The 25,840-nt window shown below is 46.5% G+C and overlaps 1 protein-coding gene across 1 annotated transcript; it reads right to left on the bottom strand.

The window, feature by feature from the left end:
• Window positions 1–257: 257 nt before the first annotated feature.
• On the bottom strand, window positions 258–25,468 carry TKTL1 (transketolase like 1). The gene is made up of 13 exons (XM_042974758.1): window positions 25,231–25,468; window positions 21,233–21,350; window positions 17,018–17,115; window positions 15,443–15,634; window positions 15,235–15,362; window positions 13,823–14,016; window positions 9,460–9,624; window positions 6,884–7,040; window positions 6,384–6,514; window positions 4,917–5,000; window positions 2,617–2,713; window positions 2,365–2,484; window positions 258–1,100 (listed from the first exon to the last, which is right to left on the bottom strand). Exons 1-13 carry the CDS (start codon window positions 25,365–25,367, stop codon window positions 928–930), a joined length of 1,794 nt encoding a protein of 597 aa, XP_042830692.1. The 5' UTR covers window positions 25,368–25,468; the 3' UTR covers window positions 258–927.
• Window positions 25,469–25,840: the final 372 nt, after the last annotated feature.

The following is a 25,840-nucleotide window of genomic DNA, read 5'->3' as shown; positions in this document are numbered from 1 at the left end:
CTCTAAGTTCCCTGGCTGTTTTCTTCCTGCGTACCAGCCACAGGAGTCCTGTGCTCACAGCTGAAGTAATGAGTCCACTCCGGCCCTACACCATCCTCGAGCGGCACACCTCCCATCCAGTACCCTTTCCATACCCTCCTTTCCGAGGTTTCTGTTGTGGGAGAGCGTGGCTCGCTCCCCTGGTTGAGATAAAATTCTAATTAAGGAAGGAGTTTCTAGCAAACAGAAACCGAATCGCACAAATGGAATCGAGCAGCTGCTTTTTAAAATGCTTTATTAACAGTAACACGTATTAGTAGAGGAATGTAATCGAGCTATCAGATTTGGTCTGGACACTGGACAAATGAGACATTTCTGAGACCTCACAAGGGAGTGCAAGGGAGTGCAGTGTGGGGACTAGAACTGGTTGGGTCCCCTCTGCAAGCAGCACAGGACATCCTAAGAGCTTTTGCCACTGCTCTGCGGCCTCTGCGCCGGGCCGTGGAGGGGAGATGAAATGAAGCACCGGGAGGACACTGCAGGGCAACTACAGTCACACTGGACCCGGGAAGCTGCAGGTAGGATGGCAGCGCACAAACTCTCGAACTCGGACAGCGGGGTGTGGCAGGGTGCTACAGTGTCCCAAGCCTGAGGGACTGCAGTGCACGGTTCAATTTGCCTTTCTTCACTTCTACACACATTTGGGAAATTTACACTAGCTGATGCCCAATTCAGTTACATGTTGTCCTCTCAGAAAACTTCATATTAGGTGGTTGTTTTGTCAGCTCCTCTGTTTTTAACCTTATAACACACTATATAATGACTAAAAGATCAGTGTTACACTTGCATATGTAGTTATAGCCTAAGGTAGTTAACTTGCTTTGCTTATAAAAACAAAGCACAACAGTATAGATTTAAACGGTAGTATGTCAGAAGTTAACAGCTATTTTAGTTCATCAACATACATTTCACAGCCACTATGATGTGTTTTGCACTGATTCCGAACATATCTAGCAGCTCACTGGGCTTCCCACTCCGAGGGATTCCTGCCACTGCCAGCTGATGGACCAAGATGTCAGGCTCCATAGAGACAGCTGCAGCGACGGCCTCCCCGATGCCACCTGGGGAAACAAGAGACATGAGGCTCTGTTCTGGAAGCAGCCGGTCAGCCTTAAAGCCTCAAGGTATAGAAGCCTTTGAATTTGCTGGCTCCTAGGGAAAAATATTCTTCAGCAGCCATTGATTCACGTCAACAGCCACCCTCTGGCTAGCCAAAAGAAGTCTCATTCGAAACTGTGGGTCTCCAAATTCCTCCCAGCCCCACTACAACAGGAGCTCAATTGGGGCTCCGTAGATGCGGGGGTCTGCAAGCTGAGATACTTAAGGCTGTCAGGAAACCCAAAATGATTATGCCAACAAATAAACCATACAGAAAAGAATGACCAGCAGGCCACCAGCTTCAGCAAGGCTGCTTGCAAGGCTAGTCCTCAGGTGACACCTGGGCAATGGGCTGGTGTGAGTACCCAGGAACAACTGCTTTGCTGTGTGCCCGGCAGAGGGGGCCCGTGTGGCCAGTGCCCAATAAGACCCATGCTGCGGAGTCTTGAGTGGGTTCGCTGGTCTCCAGGGATGCATCTGTCACTGCTGGAGAAGGGAGAGCACTCAGTGGTCCCCCCACGGAAGGGAGGGAGGGAGCCCAAGACGTGGGGTCCTTCACCCTGACCTGTGTCTTCTGTCCTTGCGGGTCCTGGTGTGTGTTCTCTCCTCGTAATAACCTCAGCTGTGAGAGCAGAGTGCTTCCAGAGGATCACTAAAGCCATTAAGTGCTCAGTGATCATGCGGGGGGCAGGGGGTGCTCTTGGGGCCCCTGATACATGAACACATGCAACTCTCCACTCCCTCATGTGCCCCACCTGACATTCCCAGTTCCCTCCCTCTCCCTGCCATGCACACTTTTTTTTTTTTTTTTTGCAGTTGCCACGTTCTCTGCTTGCAAGGCACGATTTCCCATTTTGAGAGGGGAACAATTTATTAATCATTCAAAACTCAAGAGCAACTGTGAAGCTTTTCATTATGATCCCTTCCTGCCCGCAAGAAAGTTATAGACACTCCTTTGTGCTGCCACTAAGCCACCCGGGGACCAGGCACTGTGCCGGGGTCACACAAATGAGTATGGGCATGCCCCTCCCGCCCTCCGCGAGGAGCTGGTATAGGTGGGCAAGAGACCCGTAAGATGATATACTTGCAAAGAGCAGTAATAAAGACTGTTGTATGAGTGGCTGGCTGGCTGACACCCTGAAGCAGGTCACGCTTTCCATCATGGTAAACAAAAACACTTCTAACCAAAGCAGACTTTCAACATGACCCTCAAAGGCTTGCACATACCTTCTGGGTAGTGATCCTCCACTGTGATAATACGGCCACCTGTGGCTTTTGCACTGGACATGATGGTGACAGTATCCAGCGGTTTAACGGTAAAAAGGTCAATGACACGGATGGAAATATCTGGAAAACAGCAATAGCCAGGTTTATGTGTGAAATGGACTTAGAATAAAAAGACCAACTGGGGCACATGAGGCAGCCCAAGTCCTACCTCTGCCCAGCTTAAACTTCAATGTTCACCAACCACCAACTGACCTTGCTTGGAAAGATCTTCGGCAGCTGCTAAGGCTTCATGCAGTGTCACTCCAGCTCCAATAACCGTGACTTTGTCATTGACACTGTGGCGGACGACCTGGTATTATGCCCATTGAACAAAAAAGCCGTGGTTACTATGCACGGAGCACATCTCAAACATAACACTCTGCTACATTGCTCTTCCCTGATCCTACCAATTTTACTGCTTAATAATTCACTATAAAAAAAAGCTGCATCAACACACTGACAAACGACACTCTTTTTGATAAATCCTACTTCATATTCACTTTACAAATTCACCTATCACGCTTCATGATATACATGGTGCCAAATCACTAAGTTCTTACAGAACAAAATACCCCTTTAGCAAAGAAGGTGGACTTCAAATCGGATCTGAAAGGCAGAGGGCCAGAAACAAGTTGTATGAGACACATGTTGCAGACCACAGACTCACACTCACAGAGGGTCTGTAACAGCACTATTTCTGGACCACCCGCAACATCTCGTTGGGGCGTGCGCACAGACTGGACTCTGACGATGAACACGTCAATGGGGATAATTTGGGGGCATTTGCGACATGTACTGTGCAAAGCACCTTGCATGTCCAAATGCCCTATAAAGCCCATGCATTAGAGGGCTCATTCTGTGGCTGGAAAAAGCAAACCTCAGAATGGGAGGAACTTGCTCAGGATAGGGCTGAGGCAAACAGCCAAGCCCATCTGACATCGAAGCCTACATGCTCACCCACTAGCTATTCTGTAAGCAAGGACAGGGGCCTGGCCTTTTTTTCCATAGACTTCTATTTCCTCCAAAGTCACTCAACCAAAGGCATCTGGAACTATTCTGCACTTCATCCTTTTGTATAGGTTTTCTTGTAGCTTAAGCACTGCTGACAGTACAAACATTCAGGGCTTCTAAACCACCCCATTCTTTGAGAATATCCTAACTTTTTCATATACGTCCATATAAATACATAACGCACACCCCCTTTGCAAAACCTAGCCCTTGAATTATCCATGCCACGCACATTATCACACACATTTTAACTCACATCCTTTACCATCAGGAAATGTACTTCATTGTGTCAGGACAGGGCAAATATTAGGGGAAAAAGACGACAAGCTATGAGAAAGCTCTGCCAAATTACAGGTCACTCACCGAGACCCCCACCTCCACCCTCAGAGACATTCAAGCCTTGAGTTTCCGCGGGAGAGTAAGGGGAACAACAGAACCTGTGGTTAACACTGAAGATGAATACTGCGGCTTTCTCATTCAGTGCTGGCAAGCTACCCAGCAGCAGGTCACGATCATCTGGTTATGCCCGCTTTTTCTGCAGCACTAAAGCCATTCAGTAGTACTCAGACACAGTCCTTCTGAGCACTACAAACTATGAATTCTCCAGCAGCTTAGTTCTTAGCAATCAAGTCAGATGTCACCTGTTGTTCCTTCAACACTGGCTAGTGCTCTTTCACACATTTAAGTATGAATGACATTCCAAAAAAGCTTAAAAGATAAAACATACAAACTTTCTTCTGCAATATGATCTCAACTACATAAAACATACACGCCGTAAGAAAGGCAGGAAGGAAATGTGTCAGAACATCTGCGAGCTCTGCTCTCCAGGTGGCGGAGCAGAGTCACTTATTTTCTCCCCAGACGCTGTTGGTTCTGTTCTTTGCACATACACGGCCCCCAACAGAGACCAGGTCAATGTCTTGGTCTGAATCCTGGTCTTGCTGCTGTGAACCCGTAGTAAGCCCCTCACCTACAACACAGGGCTGCTACCAATCTGTGCTTCTAGGGCTTTTGCGAGAACATAGAAGATAGCAAGTGCCCAGTGATGCTAGCCTTTATCAGGCCTATGGGCAAGGCCACATCCCACCAACTTCAGTGCCACACAATGGCCAGTGGCAAGACATTCATGTTCCCTTTTATTCCTGGCTTGGATCTGCAAAACCCAAACCTAACAGATTCATTATTCATTTGAAATCGGTTGTACTATTTCGTTTAGCTCCAGGCTGTGGTAATTTACACCCCAACAACTCAAGGACCTTTAAGTTGTTACCACTTTAAGAGTTCAACAAAGAAGAGACTCCGTTTGGAAAGGGAAAAAGTTTGCTTAGGCTGATACTGATAGAATGCTCCTTCCTGAGGAAAAGCAGGTAAAGGTCACAATGGAATTTTTTTTAAACTAGAGCAAAGGATCAAGCCTTGACTGTAGGGATACCTAGTGCTAGCTTTAGACCAGATCTCTCCACATGAAATGATACTAGAAGGCACTACAGGACTTAAGATCTTACCTTGGCCCGTCCGATCTCAAAGCTTTCTTGTTGGGTGTAAATAACTGCAGTTTCTGGTCGGCTGGTCCGAATATAGCACATCCCCTAGGGCGTAAATTAAAACCAGAGCTACAGTTAAAAAAAAAAAATCAAACTAAATTTCCAACTAATAAACTTGTTTTAAAAGGGGGGGGGGGGAAGACGACTAAACAGTTCTTTTCACTAAGAACAAAGCACACATTTTGGAGCAGAGGATAAACATCTATACAACTACTGGCAAACACGTCAGGTGGCACCTGATCAGATCACTACCAAGCCAGGCAAAAACCTACGTAGGACCCTGGCAGATGCCCTCAGTGACAAGCCTTCTATGCTATCACATTCAGTGACACAGGAAAGCTTTCTCACATACCCACGGACTTGTTCTTTCTCTGCAGAACACAAATGCAGGCCACAGCATGGACTCATGTTTAATAAAAATCCCAGAACACGACGTTAAACAACTAATTTTTGCCATAATAGTTCGTAATATTTCATTCTTTAAAAAACTATACATTATAAGCTATTAGTTTAGGAACACTGGTTCTATCCCAACCATGCCCAGGGCTGCCTATGCAGGGCCATGGGTGGGCACAGGGCTGGTGGTGAGGGGAGTCTGTTGACCATTAGGTGGAGCAGCTGAAAAGGTTCAGACTGTCCTCTAGCCTGCCCTGCAGCTGGGTTCTAGACAGGAATTAGGTTGAGTCCATCTACAGCCCTTGTGGGAGACTTGCAAAAGGGCAAGTGGGGCACAATTCATACTCCTGCCCTTCTAAGAGGTTTCAGAGGGCGGACCTGGGCTGGGGACTCAGAGATGTCTACAGTGGAGACACTGGCCACCCACTGGTCACTCTCCAGCTTCCTGGATATCATGAGGTGGTGACAGCATGGGATGTGTCTAAGGCCAACATCACTGATCCCTCCTGGAGCCCATTCCCAGGACATTGCTGACAGCCCCCCTTTCCTTGGAGCACCCAGAGCACTCTCCTGGCCGTGTTGAGCCCTGCCCCATATGGGCCGTCAGCTGTTTCGTGTCCTTTTGTACTGTCTTTTACAATGTGATCATGTTTATGTTCTACATGCTCACTTTTTTGGGGTAATTGTTCTGTCTCTTAAAGGAATCGTACAGCCAAATTTTCTATAACAAATATAATCTTTACACTGAGAAAATAATGGGAAAAACCCAATCATCAGTATCAAACTAGCAGCGGAGCCCAGAAGCATTTTGTCTTAAAGTGTCCCCTTAAAAAAAAAAAAAATACCTTAGTGCAGCACCTGGGTGGCTCAGTCAAAATGTCCGACTTCGGCTCAGGTCATGATCTCACAGTTCGTGGGTTTGAGCCCCTTGTTGGGCTCTCTGCTGACAGCCTGGAGCCTGCTTCAAATTCTGTGCCTCCCCGCCCCTCCCCCATTCACACTCTCAAAAATAATAATAATAAAAAAAAATACCGTGCTATTGGCTGCCAGGAAAACAGCATGTTCTGTTGAAATGGCATCACTTGGATAGAAAATAGTGCAGTTGGGAACAGCTCGGAACATGGCCAGATCCTCCAGGGCCATCTGGGAGGCACCATCTTCACCTGAGAAAGCAAAGCCATGGCCCAAAAACGCATGATCAAGGGCCAACTGGGAACCTGCCCTCTGCTGGATAAACAAAAGCTTATTTCCATGGGGGGGGGGGCCCACACTTGTAGCTGAGCCCTACAAAACTGTCCAATTCTTGGGCCAATATAATGCCATAATTAACTGCTACATGTCTCCCATGAGACATCACTGTGGGTTAGGATCCTAACTGACCTTCCAGATCCCTGGAGCCTGCTTTGGATTCTGTGCCTCCCTCTCTCTGCTGTTCCCCCCCCCCCACACACACACTCTCTCAAAAATAAGCATTAAAAAAACCCTTAAATTCTAAAAGCAAAACAAAACATGCTGATACTGAGAACTCATACCAACAGATATTCCACAGTGGGACCCAACAAGGTTGATGTTGGTTTGAGAAACGGCTCCCATCCGGATTTGATCAAATGCTCGGGTCAAAAAGGCAGCGAAGGTGCTGACAAAAGCAACAGTCCGACCACGGGTGGCACATCCCAGTGCCACGCTCACCTGCAATAAAAATGTGAATTAGACACCCTTAGAATAGTTGGCCTATTTAAAAAATATTAAAATGTGGAAGCCTTGGGAAAACAAAACCACAATAGTGAAAGGGAAAACAAATGCTTGAACCCTGCCCCTCCTTTTCCCTTCCCCTGTACACAGTGTGTCCCAGGATAATCTCTACTCCACATTCCCCCCACCACCTCTCATCCTTCCCCAGGCACGTAGCTGGGCAAACCCGAAATCTGGCAAACCCCTGATGTCCCCCAAACTTCCAGAAAATAACAGGAATTGGGGCACTGACTTGGCTCCTTCGAGTCAGGAAGATAGGGAAGAGAAGACAGGAAAGCTCGGGACATTCAAAGCCTCCCTCCCCACAGTCCTGGCAGGTCCCCTTCTGCACCCTTCTCCTTATTCCCTCACATGGTGCCCTCACTTTGCATCTCCTGGGAAACGAGAAGAGAACAACAGAGGCTCTCCCATCGGCCCCCAACCACCCACCTGCTGGCTAGGAGACAGGGTACCTGCACCTACCTACGGCCCACTGGCCCACCTGCCATGCTGAATCTCACCCTTCTCCTGAGTTCTCAAGGGCATCTCCAGCAGTGCAGTTATCCCCTCCCCTCATGGATCCAGCCCCTTTCTCGTGTTACTCTCTCACCACTCGAATATATGCTCGTATCTTCTATCTCTACCTCTCCACCTCCACCTCCCCCTCCCCCTCCAGATACCACCCTTCACCTGGGCTCTCCCTCACAAAAAACTTCTCATACCATCCTCACTTTCCCACTTCCTACTCTCTGCCCAGCCTCTTCCAGGTTATCAATAAAAGGCTTTCATGTATAAAAAAAAGTTACGGCAATAGAACAGCAATAAGAATTGAGATAGAAATGCTTCTGACAACTAAGGAGTCCTTGTGTGATCTTTAATTGGATAATTTGAGTATTAAAGTGCCTCAAATTCAATATATGGGAAACTATCTTTTGTTAACTACTTAAATTTGTAACAAGAATTTAAATTTTATCTTAAAACTAGGCAGAAGAATACATAGTTTAGAAAAACACATTCATAGAATACACTTGAAGACAACTGATTTATCCTCCCAACTACCTGACCCCTTACCAACCAGTACTCTGACCCCCCAGGGCCCAAACAGAGCTCCCATGCCCCCAAATCCACTTCTCCCCCAGTCGTGTCCATCTTGGGAAGTGACACCACTCTCTACCGAGTGCCAGCCTTGGTTCTTGCCCTGACACCCACCCTTATGGCATCCTGTTGGCTCTCCTTCCCAAAGAGATTCCAGATGAGTCCACTTACTTCCAACCTGGCCCAAGTCCCCATCTTCTGTCACCCCGCCCCCCAGCAAGCTATTCTTAACATTGCAGGGCCTTGTAAAACATATCATGTGGTTTCCCAGTAAACTGCAAAAGAACCCAAGACACTGAAAGTGGCCAGTAAAAGCACCATATGATCTGGCCCCTGGTGACCTTGCCAATTTCCTCCTGTACTCACCATGCTGCCACTTTTTCTCCCTAGATGGTTCAAATGTTGGCCTGCTGCAGAGATAGCTGTGCCCTCTCTGCTGTTAATGCTGTCTTCCAGATCTGTGCACGACTCATCACTTAAATATCAGCTTAAATGTCACGTCAACTGAGAGACCATCCCTGATTGGCCCCGGTTACATTCCTACCATAGCCACCAGGTTTGACATGGCATTGGATACTACTTATTAGCTGCAGTTTTACTAATTTTCTTCCCACCGTGGGAACCCATCAGTACAGAGTATATGCTGAAGGCTGCTAACTAAAGGAATCAATGAGATGGGGAGCAAGCTTTCTGATAAGAGACTCAATTTGGAGAATGATGGATTGTATTTTTTCCATTCAAAATGGAAATAACTTAATGAGACCTAGAGAAAAACGTATTTATGCTTACAGATGTAACGATCTACTTTACCTAACAGGGTAGCTTAAATTCTAATACTAACAGGGCCAGAGAAGCACCATAAATGAAAGTGCAGGGTGGCCAGAGGCAGGGACATGGCCGGCTGTGGACACCCATCTAAAGGGGGCCCCTGCTTAGTTCCAGCCAACTGGTGGCAGGAGGTAATGCTGTCTCGGTGCTGACAGATCTTCCTACTCTTTAAGAGAATCCAGAAATTTGGATTCTACAGAAAATCTCATTTTTAAAACCTGGCAATCAAAAAAAATTGATAAATACTACTTGTTCCAAATGAATCCTAGCAGTCCTGGAAGCTACCCCACAAACTGCCTAGCTACTCTCGACTTGCTTCCTCAGAGCCATTTTTTCCTCCAGTACCTTTGCTTTTATAAATGGAAAGAAAAACTGTAATTCGGGGCTGGCCTCCTGTGTCCAGCAGGCCACTGTCAATGAGAAGACCCAGGAGGAACACCCACAGTACACGCACCATGTTTTGCTCAGCAATAAAACATTCAATGAAGCGCTCAGGGTGCTCCTTCTTGAATATGTCTGCGAAGGTGGCGCTCTTGGTGTCACCATCCAGCACAATGACTCTATCATTTGCGTGGCCCAGTTTAGCCAGCGCCAAACCACATGCTTTCCGAGTAGCTACCTGGAAAAAAATCAAACGGTAGAGTTTTCTAGAACAGATTTAGAAGGTGAAATTTTGTGGATTACAAATGGTCTTTTGTCTTAACGAAGAAAGCAAATTTGTAATTCATCAAGAATTTCCTTTTGTGTCACAAAAATGGATGGCTAGCCAATCTTAAGCCCATCCTTGGTTCACTGGGTAGCAATTCTCAAAAAAACTTATTCTTCTGCCCCCATTCATATAGTTCACCGAAACAAAACAAAATTTTTTAAATGTTTATTTTTGAGAGAGAGGCAGAGAGAAAGGGAGACAAGAGAATCCCAAGCAGGCTCCACACTGTCAGCACAGGCCCTGCTGTGGACTTGAACTCATGAACTGTGAGATTATGACCAGAGCTGAAACAGCTGGATGCTTACCTGAGCCACCCAGGCACCCCTCACAGAAGTTTATCAAAATACTTAAATTTCCCAAAATGCAAACACCTGTGACTTTGTAACTATAAAACTGATAATGCACAGTGCAAAAATTAAAATGGAGAACATTTTTTAAAAGTTTATTTTGCGGGGGGGGGGGGGGGGAGAAAACACAAGTGGGGGAGGGGCAGAGAGAGGGAGCAAGAGAATCCCATTGAGCAGGCTCCTTGCTGTCAGTGTGGAGCCAGAACCCACAAACTGTGAGATCATGACTCGAGCCAAAATCAAGAGTTGGATGCTTAAACCAACTGAGCCACCCAGGCACCCCTTAAAACATAGAACTTTAGAATCATGATACCAACAAGAAATTCCATTAGGATATTGAGATTGAACTGAGTTTATGGATTCAGGGGATAGTTGACATTTTCACAATATTGAGTTTTTCTACTAGAAATTAAGGTTTGGCATTTTCTCAAAACGTCAAACAGAATTATCACGTGACCCAGCAGTTCTATTCCTAGGTATATACCCAAGAGGAAACTAGATCTCAACAAAACCTTGCACACAAATGTTCAAAGCAGCAGTTACAACAGCCATAAAAGTAGAAAAAACCTAAATGTCCATCAAGAATTGAATGCGTAAACAAAATGTATAGTATATTCATAAAACGCAATACTGTACTGCCACAACAGGGATGGACCTCAAAAACATCATGCTAAGAAGCCAGACAAAAGGTTCACACATAACTATTTAATATGAAATGTCCGGAATAGGCAATTTCACAGAAAGTAGACGAGTGGTTACTAGGGGCTGGGGGAAATAGAGGGTGACTGCTAATGGGCATGGGTTTTTTTTTTTTTTTTTCCTTTGAGGGTGATGGAAATGCTTTAAGACTGAGTGTGGTGGTAACTGGACGATTCTGTTAACATGCTTTTAAACCACTGAATTGTACTTCAAATGGATGGATTATATATAGAGTCATATCTCAATAAAGTCATTAAAGAAAAAGGTTGGTCTCTTCAATGAGTCTGTGTTCATTTCTCTAAACACATATTTTTAAAAATAAACAATTCATGTAGATAGTACAAAATTCAAGTTATGAAAGCCTCAGGTGAAGAGGCCATCCTCTCCCTGCTCACCTGTCCGCCATCCACCCAGTCCCTTGCCCAGAGGCAGACAGAAAGGACGAGTCTGTGTAGCATCTTTTCAGAAATGGTCTATGTACAGATATTTGTTGAGCATCTCATATATACAAAGCATGTGGGTTTCTTTTTGGGGGCTACAGTTTTAAAAGTACCTTTTTAAAAAAAATTTTGATGTTTATTTTTGAAGGAGAGAGACAGTGTGTGAGGGGGGAGGGGCAGAGAGAGAGGGAGACCCAGAATCTGAAGCGGGCTCCAGGCTCTGAGCTGTCAGCACAGAGCCCAACATGGGGCTCAAACCCGTAAATGAGATCATGACCTGAGATGAAGTCAGAGACTTAACCAACTGAGCCACCCAGGTGCCCCTAAAAGTATCTTAATATAGCTCCTATATATTTAAGTTTTTTAGTTTTTCTTGCCATTACAAAAGTCATCTGTTTTGTTAATATAAAAAAGGAGTGAATCTTTTTTTTTTTTTTTGATTATTTTTGAGAGAGCGCGTGCACAAGGAGGGGCAGAGAGAGGGGGGACAGAGGATCCGAAGCAGGCTGTGCAGTGACAGCAGACAGCCTGACACAGGGCTCAAACTCACGAACCGCGAGATCATGACCTGAGCTGAAGTCGGACACTTCACCAACTAAGCCACCCAGGCACCCCCATATATTAGTTTTGATACAAGCTCTTTTACTGGACTCTTATTTATAACTGTTTCCAGCTGATTCTCTTGGGTTTTCCAGACATACAACTTTATCACCTACAAATGAGGAGAGGCTTGCCTTCCTCCTAGTCAGGAGGGAATCTTTTACTGTTATTTAACCTCATTGGCGAACACTTCCAGAGTGGGGCTGACACTCTGGCAGATTAATGAGATACTTCACTGCGAAGTATGAAGAGGGCTCTAGGTTTAAGACCTCTAGATCAAGAATCTAACAGAAGTGTCTTATCAGTCCTGTTTATTGGTTTAAAGTTTTCTTTGATACTTATTCTGAGAGAGACAGCACAAGCGGGAGAGGGACAGAGAGAGAGGGAGACAAAGAATCCCAAGCAGGCTCCGCAAGGTCAGTGTGGAGCTCAACACGGGGCTTGAACCCACAAACCTAGGAGATCATTACCTGAGCCAAAACCAAGAGTCAGATGCTTAACTGACAGGGCCACCCAGGCACGCCATTTTTTAAAGTCCATTTATTTTTAAGTCCTCTCTACACCCAATGTGGGGCTTGAACTTATTAGGACCCTGAGGATCAAGAGCTAATGCTCTTCTGACTGAGCCAGCCAGGTGCCCCTGACTTGGTTTTTAAACTCATTCATTTTTTATGAACCGGACTTAATTTTTTCCTGTTCATAAAAAACATAACCTCTTTTAAAAAAAATGGAAGTTCAAGGGCACCTGGCTGGCTTAGTTAAGCGTTGGACTCTTGATTTTGGCTCAGGTCATAATTTGTTTCGTGCCCTGCTTGGGATTCTTGCTCCCTCTGCCCCTCTTCTGCTCTCTCTCGAAAAATAAAGAAAAAAAAAGTTCTCAAAATCCCACCTTCCATCTTCAATTTGGTGTCATTTCTCCAAATGCACTTTTCAATGGTTTCTAATAATATATGATGCCCCACACCTTTTAAGGTTTTCTACACAAAAACAATTTTATGCTGCTTTACAACTTGAAAAATTTAGTAATTGGGGTGAACTCTTAGCCTCTTGCTGGGTTCTTCCAATTCCATAAGCATTCAATGCTGAAATCAGTTTACTACCTATTTTAAGGTGGGGGGAGACAGGCAGAGGGAGAGAGAATTCCAAGCAGGCTCTATTTTCAGCACTGAGCCTGATGTGGGGCTTGACCCCGTGACCTGGGATCATGACCTGAGTTGAAATCAAGAGTCAGATGTTCAACCAACTGAGCCACCCAGGTGCCCCAACATTCATTCTTCTAGACATAACTGCACACTTGCATAGATAGTTCTGCCGGATAAATTCCTAGGAGTTGTACTATTAGTTCTAAGAGTATGAACAGTTAAAGTGGTGCCCTTCATTAATATGTGCATTTTCCTGATTAACACCTTTCTTCTGTTCCCCCCCCCCCTAATTTCTGGTGTAATCAATTCACTTTAACCCCTATTACCAGGCTAAGAAAACATAAGCAACACTCTAAAGGTCTCGAAATAAATAAATGAAGGCTAAACAATTCTTTCCTTCTGGGTTCATCACCTTGTTTTTCTTTGGTCCCGAAGACTCTGCCTATTTGGGGTCTGCTATTATGGCAGGGTTTCATACCTAATTTGTTTCTTTTGAAGAATTGGTCTTTGATGAATTGACCTACTTCTTTCTGTAATCCAGGGGTAAGTTCAAAACCTTGGCCAGCCAGGCCCCAACCCTTAAAGTAGACACAGAATTGTGGCAGTTTCACACAGAGTAGACTGCCACACCACAATTTTGCAAGCAAAAGTTACACAGCACTAGACGCTTAGAAGTATCAATTGACTAGTAAGAAAATTCAGACTGAAGTTTGAAATAAAAATCAGAAATAGTAAAAGAGAAGATAAGCCTATTTTTATTGCATATAACCTTTAGTTAAATGTCATGCAATCTAATAACTGGTTCATCCATGGAGATCAGAGTAAATGAAGAGTCCTGGGTATTTAAAAAAAAAAAAAAAAAAAAGAACAGTTTGCCTACCTTCTCATCAACTGTGTAAGCAGGTAGAGAGATCATTTCTATACCTAGGATGTTGATTTGAGGGGAGTCTTCAATAGGGGGTTTTGGGTCAAGATTCTCGTTGGTCTGTATCTGGCTCTCAATTAGTTTGATAATTGCATCAGCTCGCTCTTTTGGCATTGGCTTTCCATGCCAATTTTCTGCATCTTCAATACCTGCAACCAAATAAAAGACATTTGTTCCAGAAGTACATAATGGAGCGTCTGTTAGATCATCTCAAAGACATCCTTATGGAAAAGATATTAGCTGAGGACTCACAAGAATAAAAACCTGGCACAGGGAGCCCGAGTTGGTACTGCAGCCCCAGAGGACAGCCTGAAAAGGCCAAGAGGCTCTTGGGGGGAGGCACTGGCCCATATGCTGGTGAATGGAGGGGGGAGTGTGGGATAGGAAGCTGGAGAGACAGGCAGGGTGGACCATGGAGGATCCTGTGCGTATAAAGAGTTTGAGTTTTGTCAGAATCAAGACAGGAAACCACAGAGGAATTTGGAGTGGGGAGGGGACTGATGAGCTCTTAAATGTACAAAGACCACCATGGCAGCCGTGTGGAGAGTGGCTTGGGGAGACTATAATTAGGGAGAGAGGACTTGGGTCTGAGCATGGGAAACGGAGAGCAAGAAGCAGATCTGAGATCAACCCGAATCAATCCAAATCGATGACAGACTGTGTTTGCATGTAGGGGGCACATAAGGGAGAGGTGAAGGCAAGGATAATACCCAGAATTCTCCCAGGAACAAACTGGTCAAGTGGTCATTTACTGAACTGGGGACACCACAGTAAGACTGTATTTTAAGGAAGAGTCATGAAAGTTTTATTCTAAAGCACAGATATTAAAGCAGGAATCACACCCTTTGCAACTATTTATACTTGAATGACTTCAGGTACAGCTTTGAAATCTGCCAGACTTTCAAAACCCCGTCTTCCTTCCCTGACCCTCAGTTCTACAGGTACCTTTTCCAGGAGTGCCACTATCACCAGGTCTGTAGGTGTCCTCCCAGAGAGTGTGGGCACAGACAAGTGTACATGCCCTTATTTGCCTATCTGTTCACGCATATAATAGCATTCTCTCTCACTCTGCACTTCTATGCAAATCGCTCTCCGCCAGTCCTCTGATGGACTATCCTCCTAGCTACTCCCTCCTGCACACGGAAAAATCACTGCTCACTTGCTGGGGGTCTGGGCTTCCCCTCCAACCCTAACCAGACCCACTATGTGTAAGGACCAAGGAGAGCAAGGGCCTCCAGCACATTACAGGTGGGATCACTGAGCATTAAGCCAGATGTCTGCCTGGCCAGACTGAGTCTCCTCCTGCCACACTGCTGTGCAGACAGGTGTTTTCAATAACCCCGAGCAGAAAAGAAACATTTGCTTACTTGGAGCGCCGCGGCCCTTGAAGGTTTTGGCAACTACAGCAGTGGGCTTGTTCTTTACTTGACTTGCCTGCAAGAACACCTGGCACAGTACCTCCACATCGCGTCCGTCCACCACGTAAGTATTCCACCTGTCAACCCAGGAGGAGGCTAGGTTACAAGGTGAAGTGGGAATGGGGCAAAAGGGTGACATAAAACAGGACACAGTTACCCAAAGGCTTCGCAGCGCTTCTGATAGACATCCACGCAGTGCTCAACGGGCAAGGCACCACTGTGGCCCAGGCGGTTCACGTCGAAGATGGCCACAAGGTTATCCAGATTGTAGTGGGAAGCAAAAGCCAATGCTTCCCAGACGGAGCCTTCTGAGGACTCACCATCTCCCAAGAGGCAGAACACCCGGTAGCTAGGGCAAGCCAAGAAAGGTTAAGACCCTGCTTAGGGCTCTTCTGGAGCACTCAAGCAAATGTATTTCATGGAGAAAAACAAAGGAATAGAATGAAATAGTTGCTTCACACATCATTACGTTCCTAAAACTTCTTCTTTTCAGTTCTGTCCAAACTCTACGAGCTAAGGAAACAGCTTTAAAAACTTGGGCCTCACAAGATGGATTTTTGGGCTAGTTTTCTTATTCTAGCATTCTTCTGCCACGTCTCTGGGACCCACAAACAACAGGGGATGTGGAGAAAGTAGCCCCTTAAACACCCAAACAACATTCATATATACAGTTTCTTGGTAAGCTCCGTTTTAAGCACAACCACTATTTCTAATCTAACAAATTTATTTACAACAATCACAACAAAACACTGTACCTCAGGAGCATACGTTCTGTTGTAAACCGTGAACTTCTCCACAACAAAAACACAAAAACGTTAAGACCAATAAGACACAACCTAGACCCCACCAAAACGCTGCAAAGTTTTTAAAAAAATGATTAATGGGGTGCCTGGGTGGCTCAGTCGTTAAGCGGCTGACTTTAGCTAAGGTCATGATCTCATGGTTCACGGGTTCAAGCCTGCATTAGGCTCTAATGCTGGCAGCTCAGAGTCTGGAGCCTGTTTCAGATTCTGTGTCTCCTTCTCTTTCTGCCCCTCCCCCGCTCACGCTTGGTCTCTGAATAAACATTAAAAAAAAAAAAGTTTAAAAATTGATTACAGGATAGGAACTAATACAGGCAATAATGAGATGAAAACGTTAACAGACTCCTGGGAGATGGAACAGGGTAGCTGCCTGAGCAGTGGAGGAAGCACAACCAAGTGCCTCCAAAGGGGCCACCTGGGATGGAACCAAGATGTGACTGGATCTGGACTCAGGCATGTCCGGTGCATCTCGGGAGAACATGCACACCAACACGGCCAACCCTGGGGACCCCCAGCACCACCCCATCTTGCTCACACATCAGCGGCAATTGGGCATACACCCCTGTAGGAAAGACACTGGTGGAACCACTCTAAAAAAGGAACTCTTTGATTATTAACATACAACGGGGCCCAACGAGTCGCAAATGTACCAGCTACTAGCTCTATAATGAGGCTCAGGAGAAATGGAAAACACAAACATGTCACTCTTAGCAACAGAAATAAACCAGTCTATACACTACAGGCAGCACTTAGAATCCAACCAGAGAAGCCAGAACAGTTTACAGAAACACAATTTCTCTACTGCTAGAACACTTGGGAACCTGACCTTTCTAAACAATCACGGTCTTCCGAAACTAGTAAACCATAAGTAAAGCCAAAGTGCCTGAGGGGTGTGGTGGGGACAGGTAAACAGTGGATAAGAGCCTTACCTGGCTTTGTCAAAGTACTTGCCAGTATATGCCATCCCACAAGCAGCCCCCAGTCCTTGCCCAAGCCATCCGGTTGCCACATCAACAAATGACAGCCTCTGTAAGAGAAGGGACCAAATGAACTTAGACATACCTACAGGACACAAAGTTATCAGTCCAACTTCCAGCATGGAGCACAGGCTGCTCTCTGGCACGGCCCCTCCCACCCTTTGGGGTGGATTTCTCTTTACCACACCCACATAGCACCCCGAGTCTCAGATCAACATCAAACACAGGGGGAGCCATAGGTAATCCAAGGTCAGCTGGACCTGTGGAATTATAGAGAAAGGAAATTTCTTCACACAGCAGCCTAAACAGAGCCTAAGAGCAAAGCAGAAAATGTAAGCATGAGCCTTGCCATTTTCACAAAGCCTTTCGTGTAGTCCTGCACAAACCAGATGTTCAATCTCTTTGGAGAATGCGGGTTCTGAAACACCGGAGTGCCTGGATGGCTCAGTTGGTTAAGCGTCTCTCGATCTTCGCTTGGGTCACGATCTCACGGTTTGTGAGACTGAGCCCCGAGGTGGGCTCTGTGCTGACAGTTTGTGGAGTCTGCTTGGGATTCTTTCTCTGCCCCTCCCCCACTTGCACTCTCTCCCCTTCAAAAATAAACATTTTAAGAAAATGGAGGCTCCTGGGTGGCTGAGTTGGTTAAGCATCCGAGTTTGGTTCAGGTCATGATCTCATGGTTCAGGAGTTCAAGTCCTGCATCAGGTGAGCTCAAGCCCTACTTCAGGCTCTGTGCTGACAGTGTGGACCCTGCATGGGATTCTCTGCCCCTCGTTCACTTGTGCCCTGCGCCCCCCCCAATTGAAGATTACAATTTCCCTGGTTTGTAAAACTCAGGTCAAATGAGATTTCAGAAGCAGTCATCTGTAAGTGCTCATGCCAGAGATGAATCACTTTACACCACTGCTTCCTCTCCCCTCCTCCTGTGTCTATGCACAGGCTACTACTATCCATAAAGATAATGGCCTCTGAGTGCCACAAGGTGGTGTCAAAGGTCCCAAGCTTCCGAAGACACACTGAACTTATTCACTGCTTCCCCTGCCACCATCTTAAACTGACCACAGACATCTCAATTCTCACTGCAGTTAACCTCCTTACTTCCCCCCATACCTATTCTCAACAGAGCCACCAGGGGGAGGCTGTCAAAACCTAGGTCCACTCCTCACCCTGCAGAGAGCTGTCCAAGGTCTATTTTGTGCCAAGTAGAGCCCAAGTTCTTACACCACTCTCCAGCCCCCATAATGTCCTACTCTCTCCTGCCATCGCTTTGGATGCCCTGGCTTTCTTGCATCCCTTGAATGCCCTGGGCATACACCTGCCTCAGGGCCTTAGCACTCACAGCTCCCTATCCCCCAAGTGCAGGAGTCTAAACAGGCACACAGTTCCCTCTCACTACGCGCCCCCCCACCCCAAGTCTCTGCTCAAATGTCAGCTTCGAGGCTTTCCTGGACTGTTTCAACTAGTAAACCCTCCCACCCTCACTTCCCTTGGATCCGGGATGCTCAAGCCCATCCAACATGCTGGTTACCCAGGTTTCCTGTCTGACTCGTCCTCCACTCAAATGTCCCCTCCATTCAAGCAAATAATGAGGTGTTTTGTACCAAGGATGGGCCAACGGTACTTGTTAGTCTCTGATCCTTCTCTCGTCGTGCTCCGCCCAGGGCTCTTAACTGCCTTAGCTTTTTTCACACTTTTGTGCCCCCAGAGACTCCCTCTGTTTTGTACTCCTAGCCCTGCAGAACCATCCCGCTGAAGTCTCTCCTGATGTCTCTAGTTCTGCTAAAGAGTCCCCCTCAGGCATCAGGAGACTGTAGGATTGAGAAGATTGGCAAGCACCAGCACAACACTCAGCATGGTGGAGGCACCCCACATGGGTTCCCTTACCTTCCCCAAGAACCCTTACACTGTGGCAAGGGGGGATACACTCACGACTGGGGGGAGGAGCAAGAGCTACAATAGAACGCATACGAGGTGCTATCTATGCACACTGGGAAAAGACTGCTCTTTCAGGTGGCACTTCTTACCTTTGTTCTGGCCCAAAATACGCTTGAAGAACCAGTTCACAAAAAGAACTTTTGGTTACTTCTCTGGCCTGCTTGGTTGGAGAAACAGCTGATAAAAAACAAGGCCCTGCGGCGAGATAGAAGTGGATATACAGGGATCACAAAAACCTCCCCAAAAGCCTTCACAGCACCTCATAGTCAGCAATACCGATACTGCCAGGCCTTAACAGTGAGCCTCCTGATGCAGTTGTTGGTGCCGGACATTCACATCCCAGGAGTACCAATCGTGAAGACTGTGGCTCTTCTGCCATAGCAAGTCCATTTATTCCATTCTCAGCCAATGCCAAGACGAACTACACTCCTAGGTGTTTTCTCTTTCCTTCCAAACTCACCTGCTTCTTAAATCTGATGAATCCATAAATTCTGGCAGCTGAACAGTGCCCAACCTGCTACCGTATGCCAGAAAGCCTCTTTATCCCACTAAGACAGCAACAGTTACAGGACAATCCAGCCATCTTACAGTTTAATTTTTTTTTTTAAGTTTTGAAAGACTAAGCACACACACAGGGGAGGGGCAGAGAGTTCAGATGTGGGACTTGAACTCGCTAACCTTGAGATCATGACCTGAGCCGAAATCAAGAGTCGAATTCTGAACTGAGCCACCCAGGCACCCCATCTTACAGGTTTTAAACCAGAGATCTGTGTGCGCATGCTGTTTGTACATCTGCATTTATTACTTAAAATTTTTAAAAATATTTTTGACAGAGACAGAGCATGAGAGGGGAGGGGCAGAGAGAGAGGGAGACACAGAATCTGAAGCAGGCTCCAGGCTCTGAGCTGCCAGCACAGAGCCCACAGACCGTGAGATCATGACCTGAGCCAAAGTCGGATGCTCAACCCACTGAGCCACCCAGGCGCCCCCATTTACTTTTTATTGCAAAAGTCAAGCTTACAGAAAACTTGTAAAGATAGTACAACGAAATCCCATATACCCTTCACCTAGGTTTGTTACTAAGGGACCACTTTTGCTTCATCTTGCTTTTTCTACACTACATGCTCAGAAATTTTATCTTTCGCCAAACCTCATTTGAAATCACATTTCAGACACCAAGACATGGGTCAGAAATATGACCCCAGGTACTTCAGCCATGCCCATATTCTGACTTTATTCTCTAAACTAACACCCACTACCCAGATCTGAGGTTTCTATTTGTACACGCCGGCTGAGTTTTAAATGTTTCTCTCAGAACACCACAAACTTTCAGACAACGTCAAAAGAACTGAATGTTCTTTTAGATCAACCCTGCTTTTAATATTACTCCCCTTTCCTGCCCCTCAATGTCATGAGATACCTGGTGCTACACCTAGTATAACGAGAAAATCCTCCCATTGTGTCAGGTCAAATTTACTGAGAGATAGAAAATAAAGCTAACTGTCGGGTGGAATATCCCTCCAAATTCAACTCAATTTTCCTTGAGCTCAACATAGATCCACTAATGTTGCCCACCTCTACCCAGGTGGCAGAAGATGGGAGCATGACCCTGCTGGGGACCTGGGGGGGGGGGGCTTTAGTGCTAGGTGGCGTAAGGCAGAGCACCAACAAAGGAAAGGAAGGCTGGCCAGTTGCCACAAGCATCCCTTCCACTACTGCAATCCTTGCTAGAACATCTCTTAAATCTTTACAAGGTGCTATTGTCTCAGTATTTGTGCCTCTCAAAACGCTGATGTTGAAAATCTAAGGCCGAAAGTGGTATCAGGAGGTTTGGGGGGGGGGGGTCTTTGGGTGGTGATTAGGTTGCAAGGGCAGAACCCTCACAAATGGGATTAGTGCCCTTATAAAACAGGGCCTAAGGAGACTACTTCCCCTTCTATGTGAGAGTACAATGAAAAATCTGCAACCAGGAAGAGGACCCCCCACCAGCAGTGACCATGCTGGTGCCTTGATCTTGGACTTCCATTTCCAAAACTACTAGAAATAAGCTTTTATGCTTTATAAGCTACCCAGTCTGTAGTTATTTTGTCACAGCAGACTGAAGAGACTCAAGACATTAGGCAAAGAAGAACCAAAAAAATAGCCCATTTCCGGTCTTGTTGCCACGTGGTGGCTTTGAAAATAACTTTTAAGAAGCAACTGGGCAGGCTCCGGGCTCCTGCGGGGACTTACCTTTGAGAGGATGAAACGGTCATTATCTGGGTTCTCCGGGTCCTCCTGTTTATACCTCATGATGTGAAAGAACAGCACGGCCATGACCTCAGCAGCACTACTGGAGGACGTGGGATGGCTTAAAGACAGACATGGTACAGGTCATTTCTCACAGGTGATTCACCAGGGACCCGGTGCACAAGGAGGCCTTTTATTACACAGGCTTCTCAGACTAGAAGCAGCAGTCCTTTCTCCCAGGCATGGAAGAATCCAGCCAAGGAAAAGGGATGCAGGGCCACTGCCTCCCAAGTTCATGGCTTTTAAGGATGCTATAAGGCCCAGTAACTTCATAACCTCTCTCCCTGTAGAGAGCAAGATCTTCAAGACCAGCTCCCCCTCTATCAATGGAGCACCTGTATACTTGGGGCAAGTTCATCTGGTGACTATCAGCACCTGAGTAGTCTTTTACTTACCTGAATTTATCTTTGAGATCATTGATCAAAAACACCATGAAGCACAAATTAACCCATGCATGTATGAGAAACTAGAATTTGACGAGAAAGCCAAGAATATTCAATGCCGAAAGAACAGTCTCTTCAATAAATGGCGCTGGGAATTGGATATCACATGTGAAAAAATGAAACTATAATGCTAGTGTTCACTCACAGAAATTAAGTTAAAATAAAATTAAGACTTAAATGTAAGACCAGAAACCATTAAGACTCCTAAAAAAAAACCTAGGAAGAAACCTCGACGTGTATCCTTGTTTTTTAAATACAACAGCTAAAGTCAAAGCAATAAAAGATAAACAAGGGGGACTACATCAAACTAAAAAGCTTCTGTACAGCAAAGGAACCATCAACAAGGTGAAACAACCTACAGAACAGGAAAAAATATTGCCAATCGTTTTATCTGATGAGGGGTTAATATCCAAAACATAGAAAAACTCATACAACCCAATAACCTAAAAAAATTTAGGTAAAAATATAGGCAAAGAACCTGAACACCCCCCCACACACACAAATATATGCATGAGCAACAGGCATGTGAAATGATGCCCAAAATCACTAATCAGAGAAAAGCAAGTTAAAACGACAAGGAGGTATCACCTCACACTTGTTAGAATGGCTACCAAAAAGCCAAGAGGTAACCAATGCTGGCCAAGGTGTGGGCAAAAGGGAATCCTCATGTGCACTGTTGGTGGGATTGTAAGTTAGTGCAACTAATTTACAGTATGGAGAATCCTCAAAAAATTAAAAATTAAACTACCATATGATCCAGCAATTCTACTTCTGGGAATATATCTAAATGAAGTGAAAACACTATGTCAAGAAAATCTGCATCCATCTGTCCATAGCATTATTCACAACAGCCAAGACATAGGAACAACCCAAATGTCCATTAACAAAGATGGGATATGTAGATCAAATGGCTATTTGCCATTTGTGACAAAATGGACAGACTTTGAGGGCATTATGCTAAATGAAATAAGTCAACAGAGAAAGAAATACCGGCTGACCTCACTCACATGTGTCATCTAAAAACAAAAACACCTCCAAAGTCCTAGGAAAAGAATCAGATTTATGGCTACCGGAGGCAGGGGATGGGGGAGGGAGGAATTAGATGAAGGTGGTCAAAAGGTACAAGTGTCCAATCACGAGGTAACTACCAGAGATGTAAGGTACAGCATAATGACCACAGCTAACACTGCTATATAGTATATTTGAGAGAGTATACCCTAACAGTTGTCATCACAATGAAAAAAGATTTCTACGTATATAACACAGACGTTAACTTATCATGGCAATCCTTTCATGATATACATAAATCACCATGCTGTATACCTTACACTTACAGAAAACTAGCTGTCAATTATCTCAAAACTGGAAATTAAAAAAAAAAAAACACGAAACACTGCAAAGATCACATACTACCCAAAATGATTTTCTTTTAGGAAGTGAACGGTGAGACCCAAGTTTCTCACAGTGGAATAACTGGAGGTCCTTACTGAAATCCAAAGTAACTGCTGTTCTTAGAGAGCAGCTGGCCTGGGAGTCCAGCCAGTCCATTAATCCAGAAGGGAAGAGGAGACAGGACAGGGGAACAAAACCAACTCTCTAGAACCCCTGCCTCAACTTGCAGAAAAGATTTTAGGCCCAACTCACATGTATTAATCATCTCTTCTTTCAAACTTCACAATTACAAAGCAGAGACTTAACCCCTTGCCTCGCAAGTATTCCATAAGTGGAGAACAGGAATTTTACAATTGTTACATATTAAAAAATTAAAAAAACAAAAATTGCTAGATACCTTGAAGAAATGCAAACCATTATTAATTCTGTAGGCTAAGGGAGCAAAATGAAAGTTAAAAAAAAAAACCCAAAATACGCAGTTAGTTCTTAAATTCATCTATGCAACCTTAATACCATAGTTCAGTATTGAAAAGATTTTATTTGAAAATAGGGATGATCATGGAATGTATTTTATTTCACCACTGAAGTTAGAAATTACTAACAGAAGGAAAACTGGAAAATCCACACATTTGTGGAAATTAAATACCACACTCTTAACCAGCCAATATGTCAAAAAAGGGGAAATTAGAAAATACTCGGAGGGGCGCATGCGTGGCACAGTGCGTTAAGAGCCCAACTCTTGATTTCCGTGATCAGGTCAGGATCTTGAAGTCCTGAGGTCTGGCTGAGCCTGGCTCTACACTAAGCATGGGGCCTGCTTAAGATGCACGCTCTCCCTCTCTCCCCACCCCTCCCCCTATGAGGGCCTGCGTGCGTCCCGCCCGCCCCCCCCCCCCAGCGTCCCGCCCGCCCCTCCCCCCCCCCACGAGCGTCCCGCCCGCTGCTTCCCCCCCCCCCCCCGGGCGTCCCGCCAGCCGGCGAGCTTTCTCCCCAATTTTTTTTACTTAAAAAAATACCTGGAATATGAAAACAGCACACCAAACTTTACGGGACACAAAAGCCATACTAAGAAATTTACAACTACGAATGCTTTCGTGAAGAACTAAAGATCAAAAAATCAAAAACCCTTACTTTACAACATAAGAACTAGCAAAATTAAACCTAAATCTACAAGAGTAATAAAGATTAGAGCAAAAATAAATTAGAACAGAAATGGAGACCAAGAAAGCCGGTAGAACAAATCAATGAAAACAAAAGCTACTTGTTTAATAACGTGACCAAAATTAACAAAAACGAAGACATTTTAACTTTAAAATTTACTGATTTGAAAACACCAGTTTCATTTCTAAAATGAGGACAAAAACAGTACTACCAACCATACAGACGTAAAAGGGAACACACGGTACTACGAAGAACTGTACACATCGGCTAACAGCCGAGAAACTTCTAGAAGCAGAAAACTCAAGAACACTAAGGACCAAGTAGAGATTTGAAATACACCCGTGACTAAGGAGAAGCCTGACCCAGGAGTCAAAAACCTCTCTGCACAGGAAAACATGGCCCCATGGGCCTCACTGGTGAATTTCAAGCACGAGCACGGCCCCCCAGGGAATGCGAACCGTCCCACCGCCCGCGCGCCTCACGAAAAAGCTACCACACCGCGACCGCACGAACCCGACCGTCCTGGCACACGCCAGGGGACCGGAAAGCCGCCTTCGGCGGCCGTTCCCACTCACCCGCCGCCTTCTCCGCGGCTCGCTTTCGAGTCCGGGACGCCAGCGTCTAGGGCAGCCGCCCACACAACGCCACGGCCGCACGCCCCCTTCCCACTCTGGCCCGAGGCCGTCCCCAGGACGCCTCCCCGCCGGGCCCGGAAGATTCTGGGCTGCCTGCTACTCAATGGGAGAGACCACGGGAGCCGCTCCCTTCCCCCCCCCCCCCCCCCCGCCCAGCGCAGACCCGCCGGCCACGCGGGCCCGTCCATGCTTCCCCCCGCGGCCCCAAACGGGGCCCCTACGACTGAGCCCGCCTGCCCGCCCACCTCCCAACGACTCCCTTACACCTCAGGCGCCGGCCACCACGATGCCTCTGACGGGGGAACCTTACCCGGAGCTCGAAGCGCAGGTAGCCCTGATAGAATGGATGCGCAGGCGACTAGCCATGTCTCGCAAGATCTGCAGGGTCTTCCAGTCGGGTTTGGTCTCCTCCTCGGCCGTCACAGTGCTCAACGCGGAGTCTGCCATAGCTGCGAACTCTTCGGCGTCTGAGGACCGAATGCCGCGAAGCGGGTCCGCGGAGCGTATGAGTCGGCGCCGAGCGACTCTCTGAGCTCCGCCCCCTCCTCGTGCTGATTCCTTGCGCACTCCGCTCCCTCCGCGCACCGCCCCTCCTCGTGCCAATTGCCCTCGCGTGCCGCCCCCTCCGAGCACCGCCCCCTCCTCGTGCCAAGTCGCCTCGCGCACTGCTCCCTCCGCGCACCGCCCCCTCGCGCGCCAACTGCCCTCGAGCGCGGGTCCCTCCTCCCGCCAATTTGCGCCGCGTGCCGCTCTCCGAGCTCCGCCCCCGCCTCGTGCTGATAGCCTCAGCACTCTGCTCCCTCCGCGCACCGCCCCTCCTCGTGCCGGTTCCTTCCGCGCACCGCCCTTCCTCGTGCCAATTGCCCCCGCACTTCGCTCCCTCCGAGCCCCGCCCCTCCGAGCTCCGCCCCCTCCGAACT

Source organism: Panthera tigris, chromosome X (genome assembly GCF_018350195.1).
Source record: "Panthera tigris isolate Pti1 chromosome X, P.tigris_Pti1_mat1.1, whole genome shotgun sequence".
NCBI lineage: Eukaryota > Metazoa > Chordata > Mammalia > Carnivora > Felidae > Panthera > Panthera tigris.
This window is presented reverse-complemented; position numbering and strand designations above follow the sequence as displayed.

Excerpts from the sequence above, each read along its gene's own strand:
- TKTL1 (XM_042974758.1), bottom strand. The coding sequence starts at position 25,367 with ATGGCAGACTCCGCGTTGAGCACTGTGACGGCCGAGGAGGAGACCAAA. Across the intron at positions 21,351-25,230 it reads ACCTGCGCTTCGAGCTCCGG|CCATCCCACGTCCTCCAGTA; the intron begins GTAAGGTTCCCC and ends TCTGTCTTTAAG. Across the intron at positions 6,515-6,883 it reads CCACTGTGGAATATCTGTTG|GTGAAGATGGTGCCTCCCAG; the intron begins GTATGAGTTCTC and ends TTGCTTTCTCAG.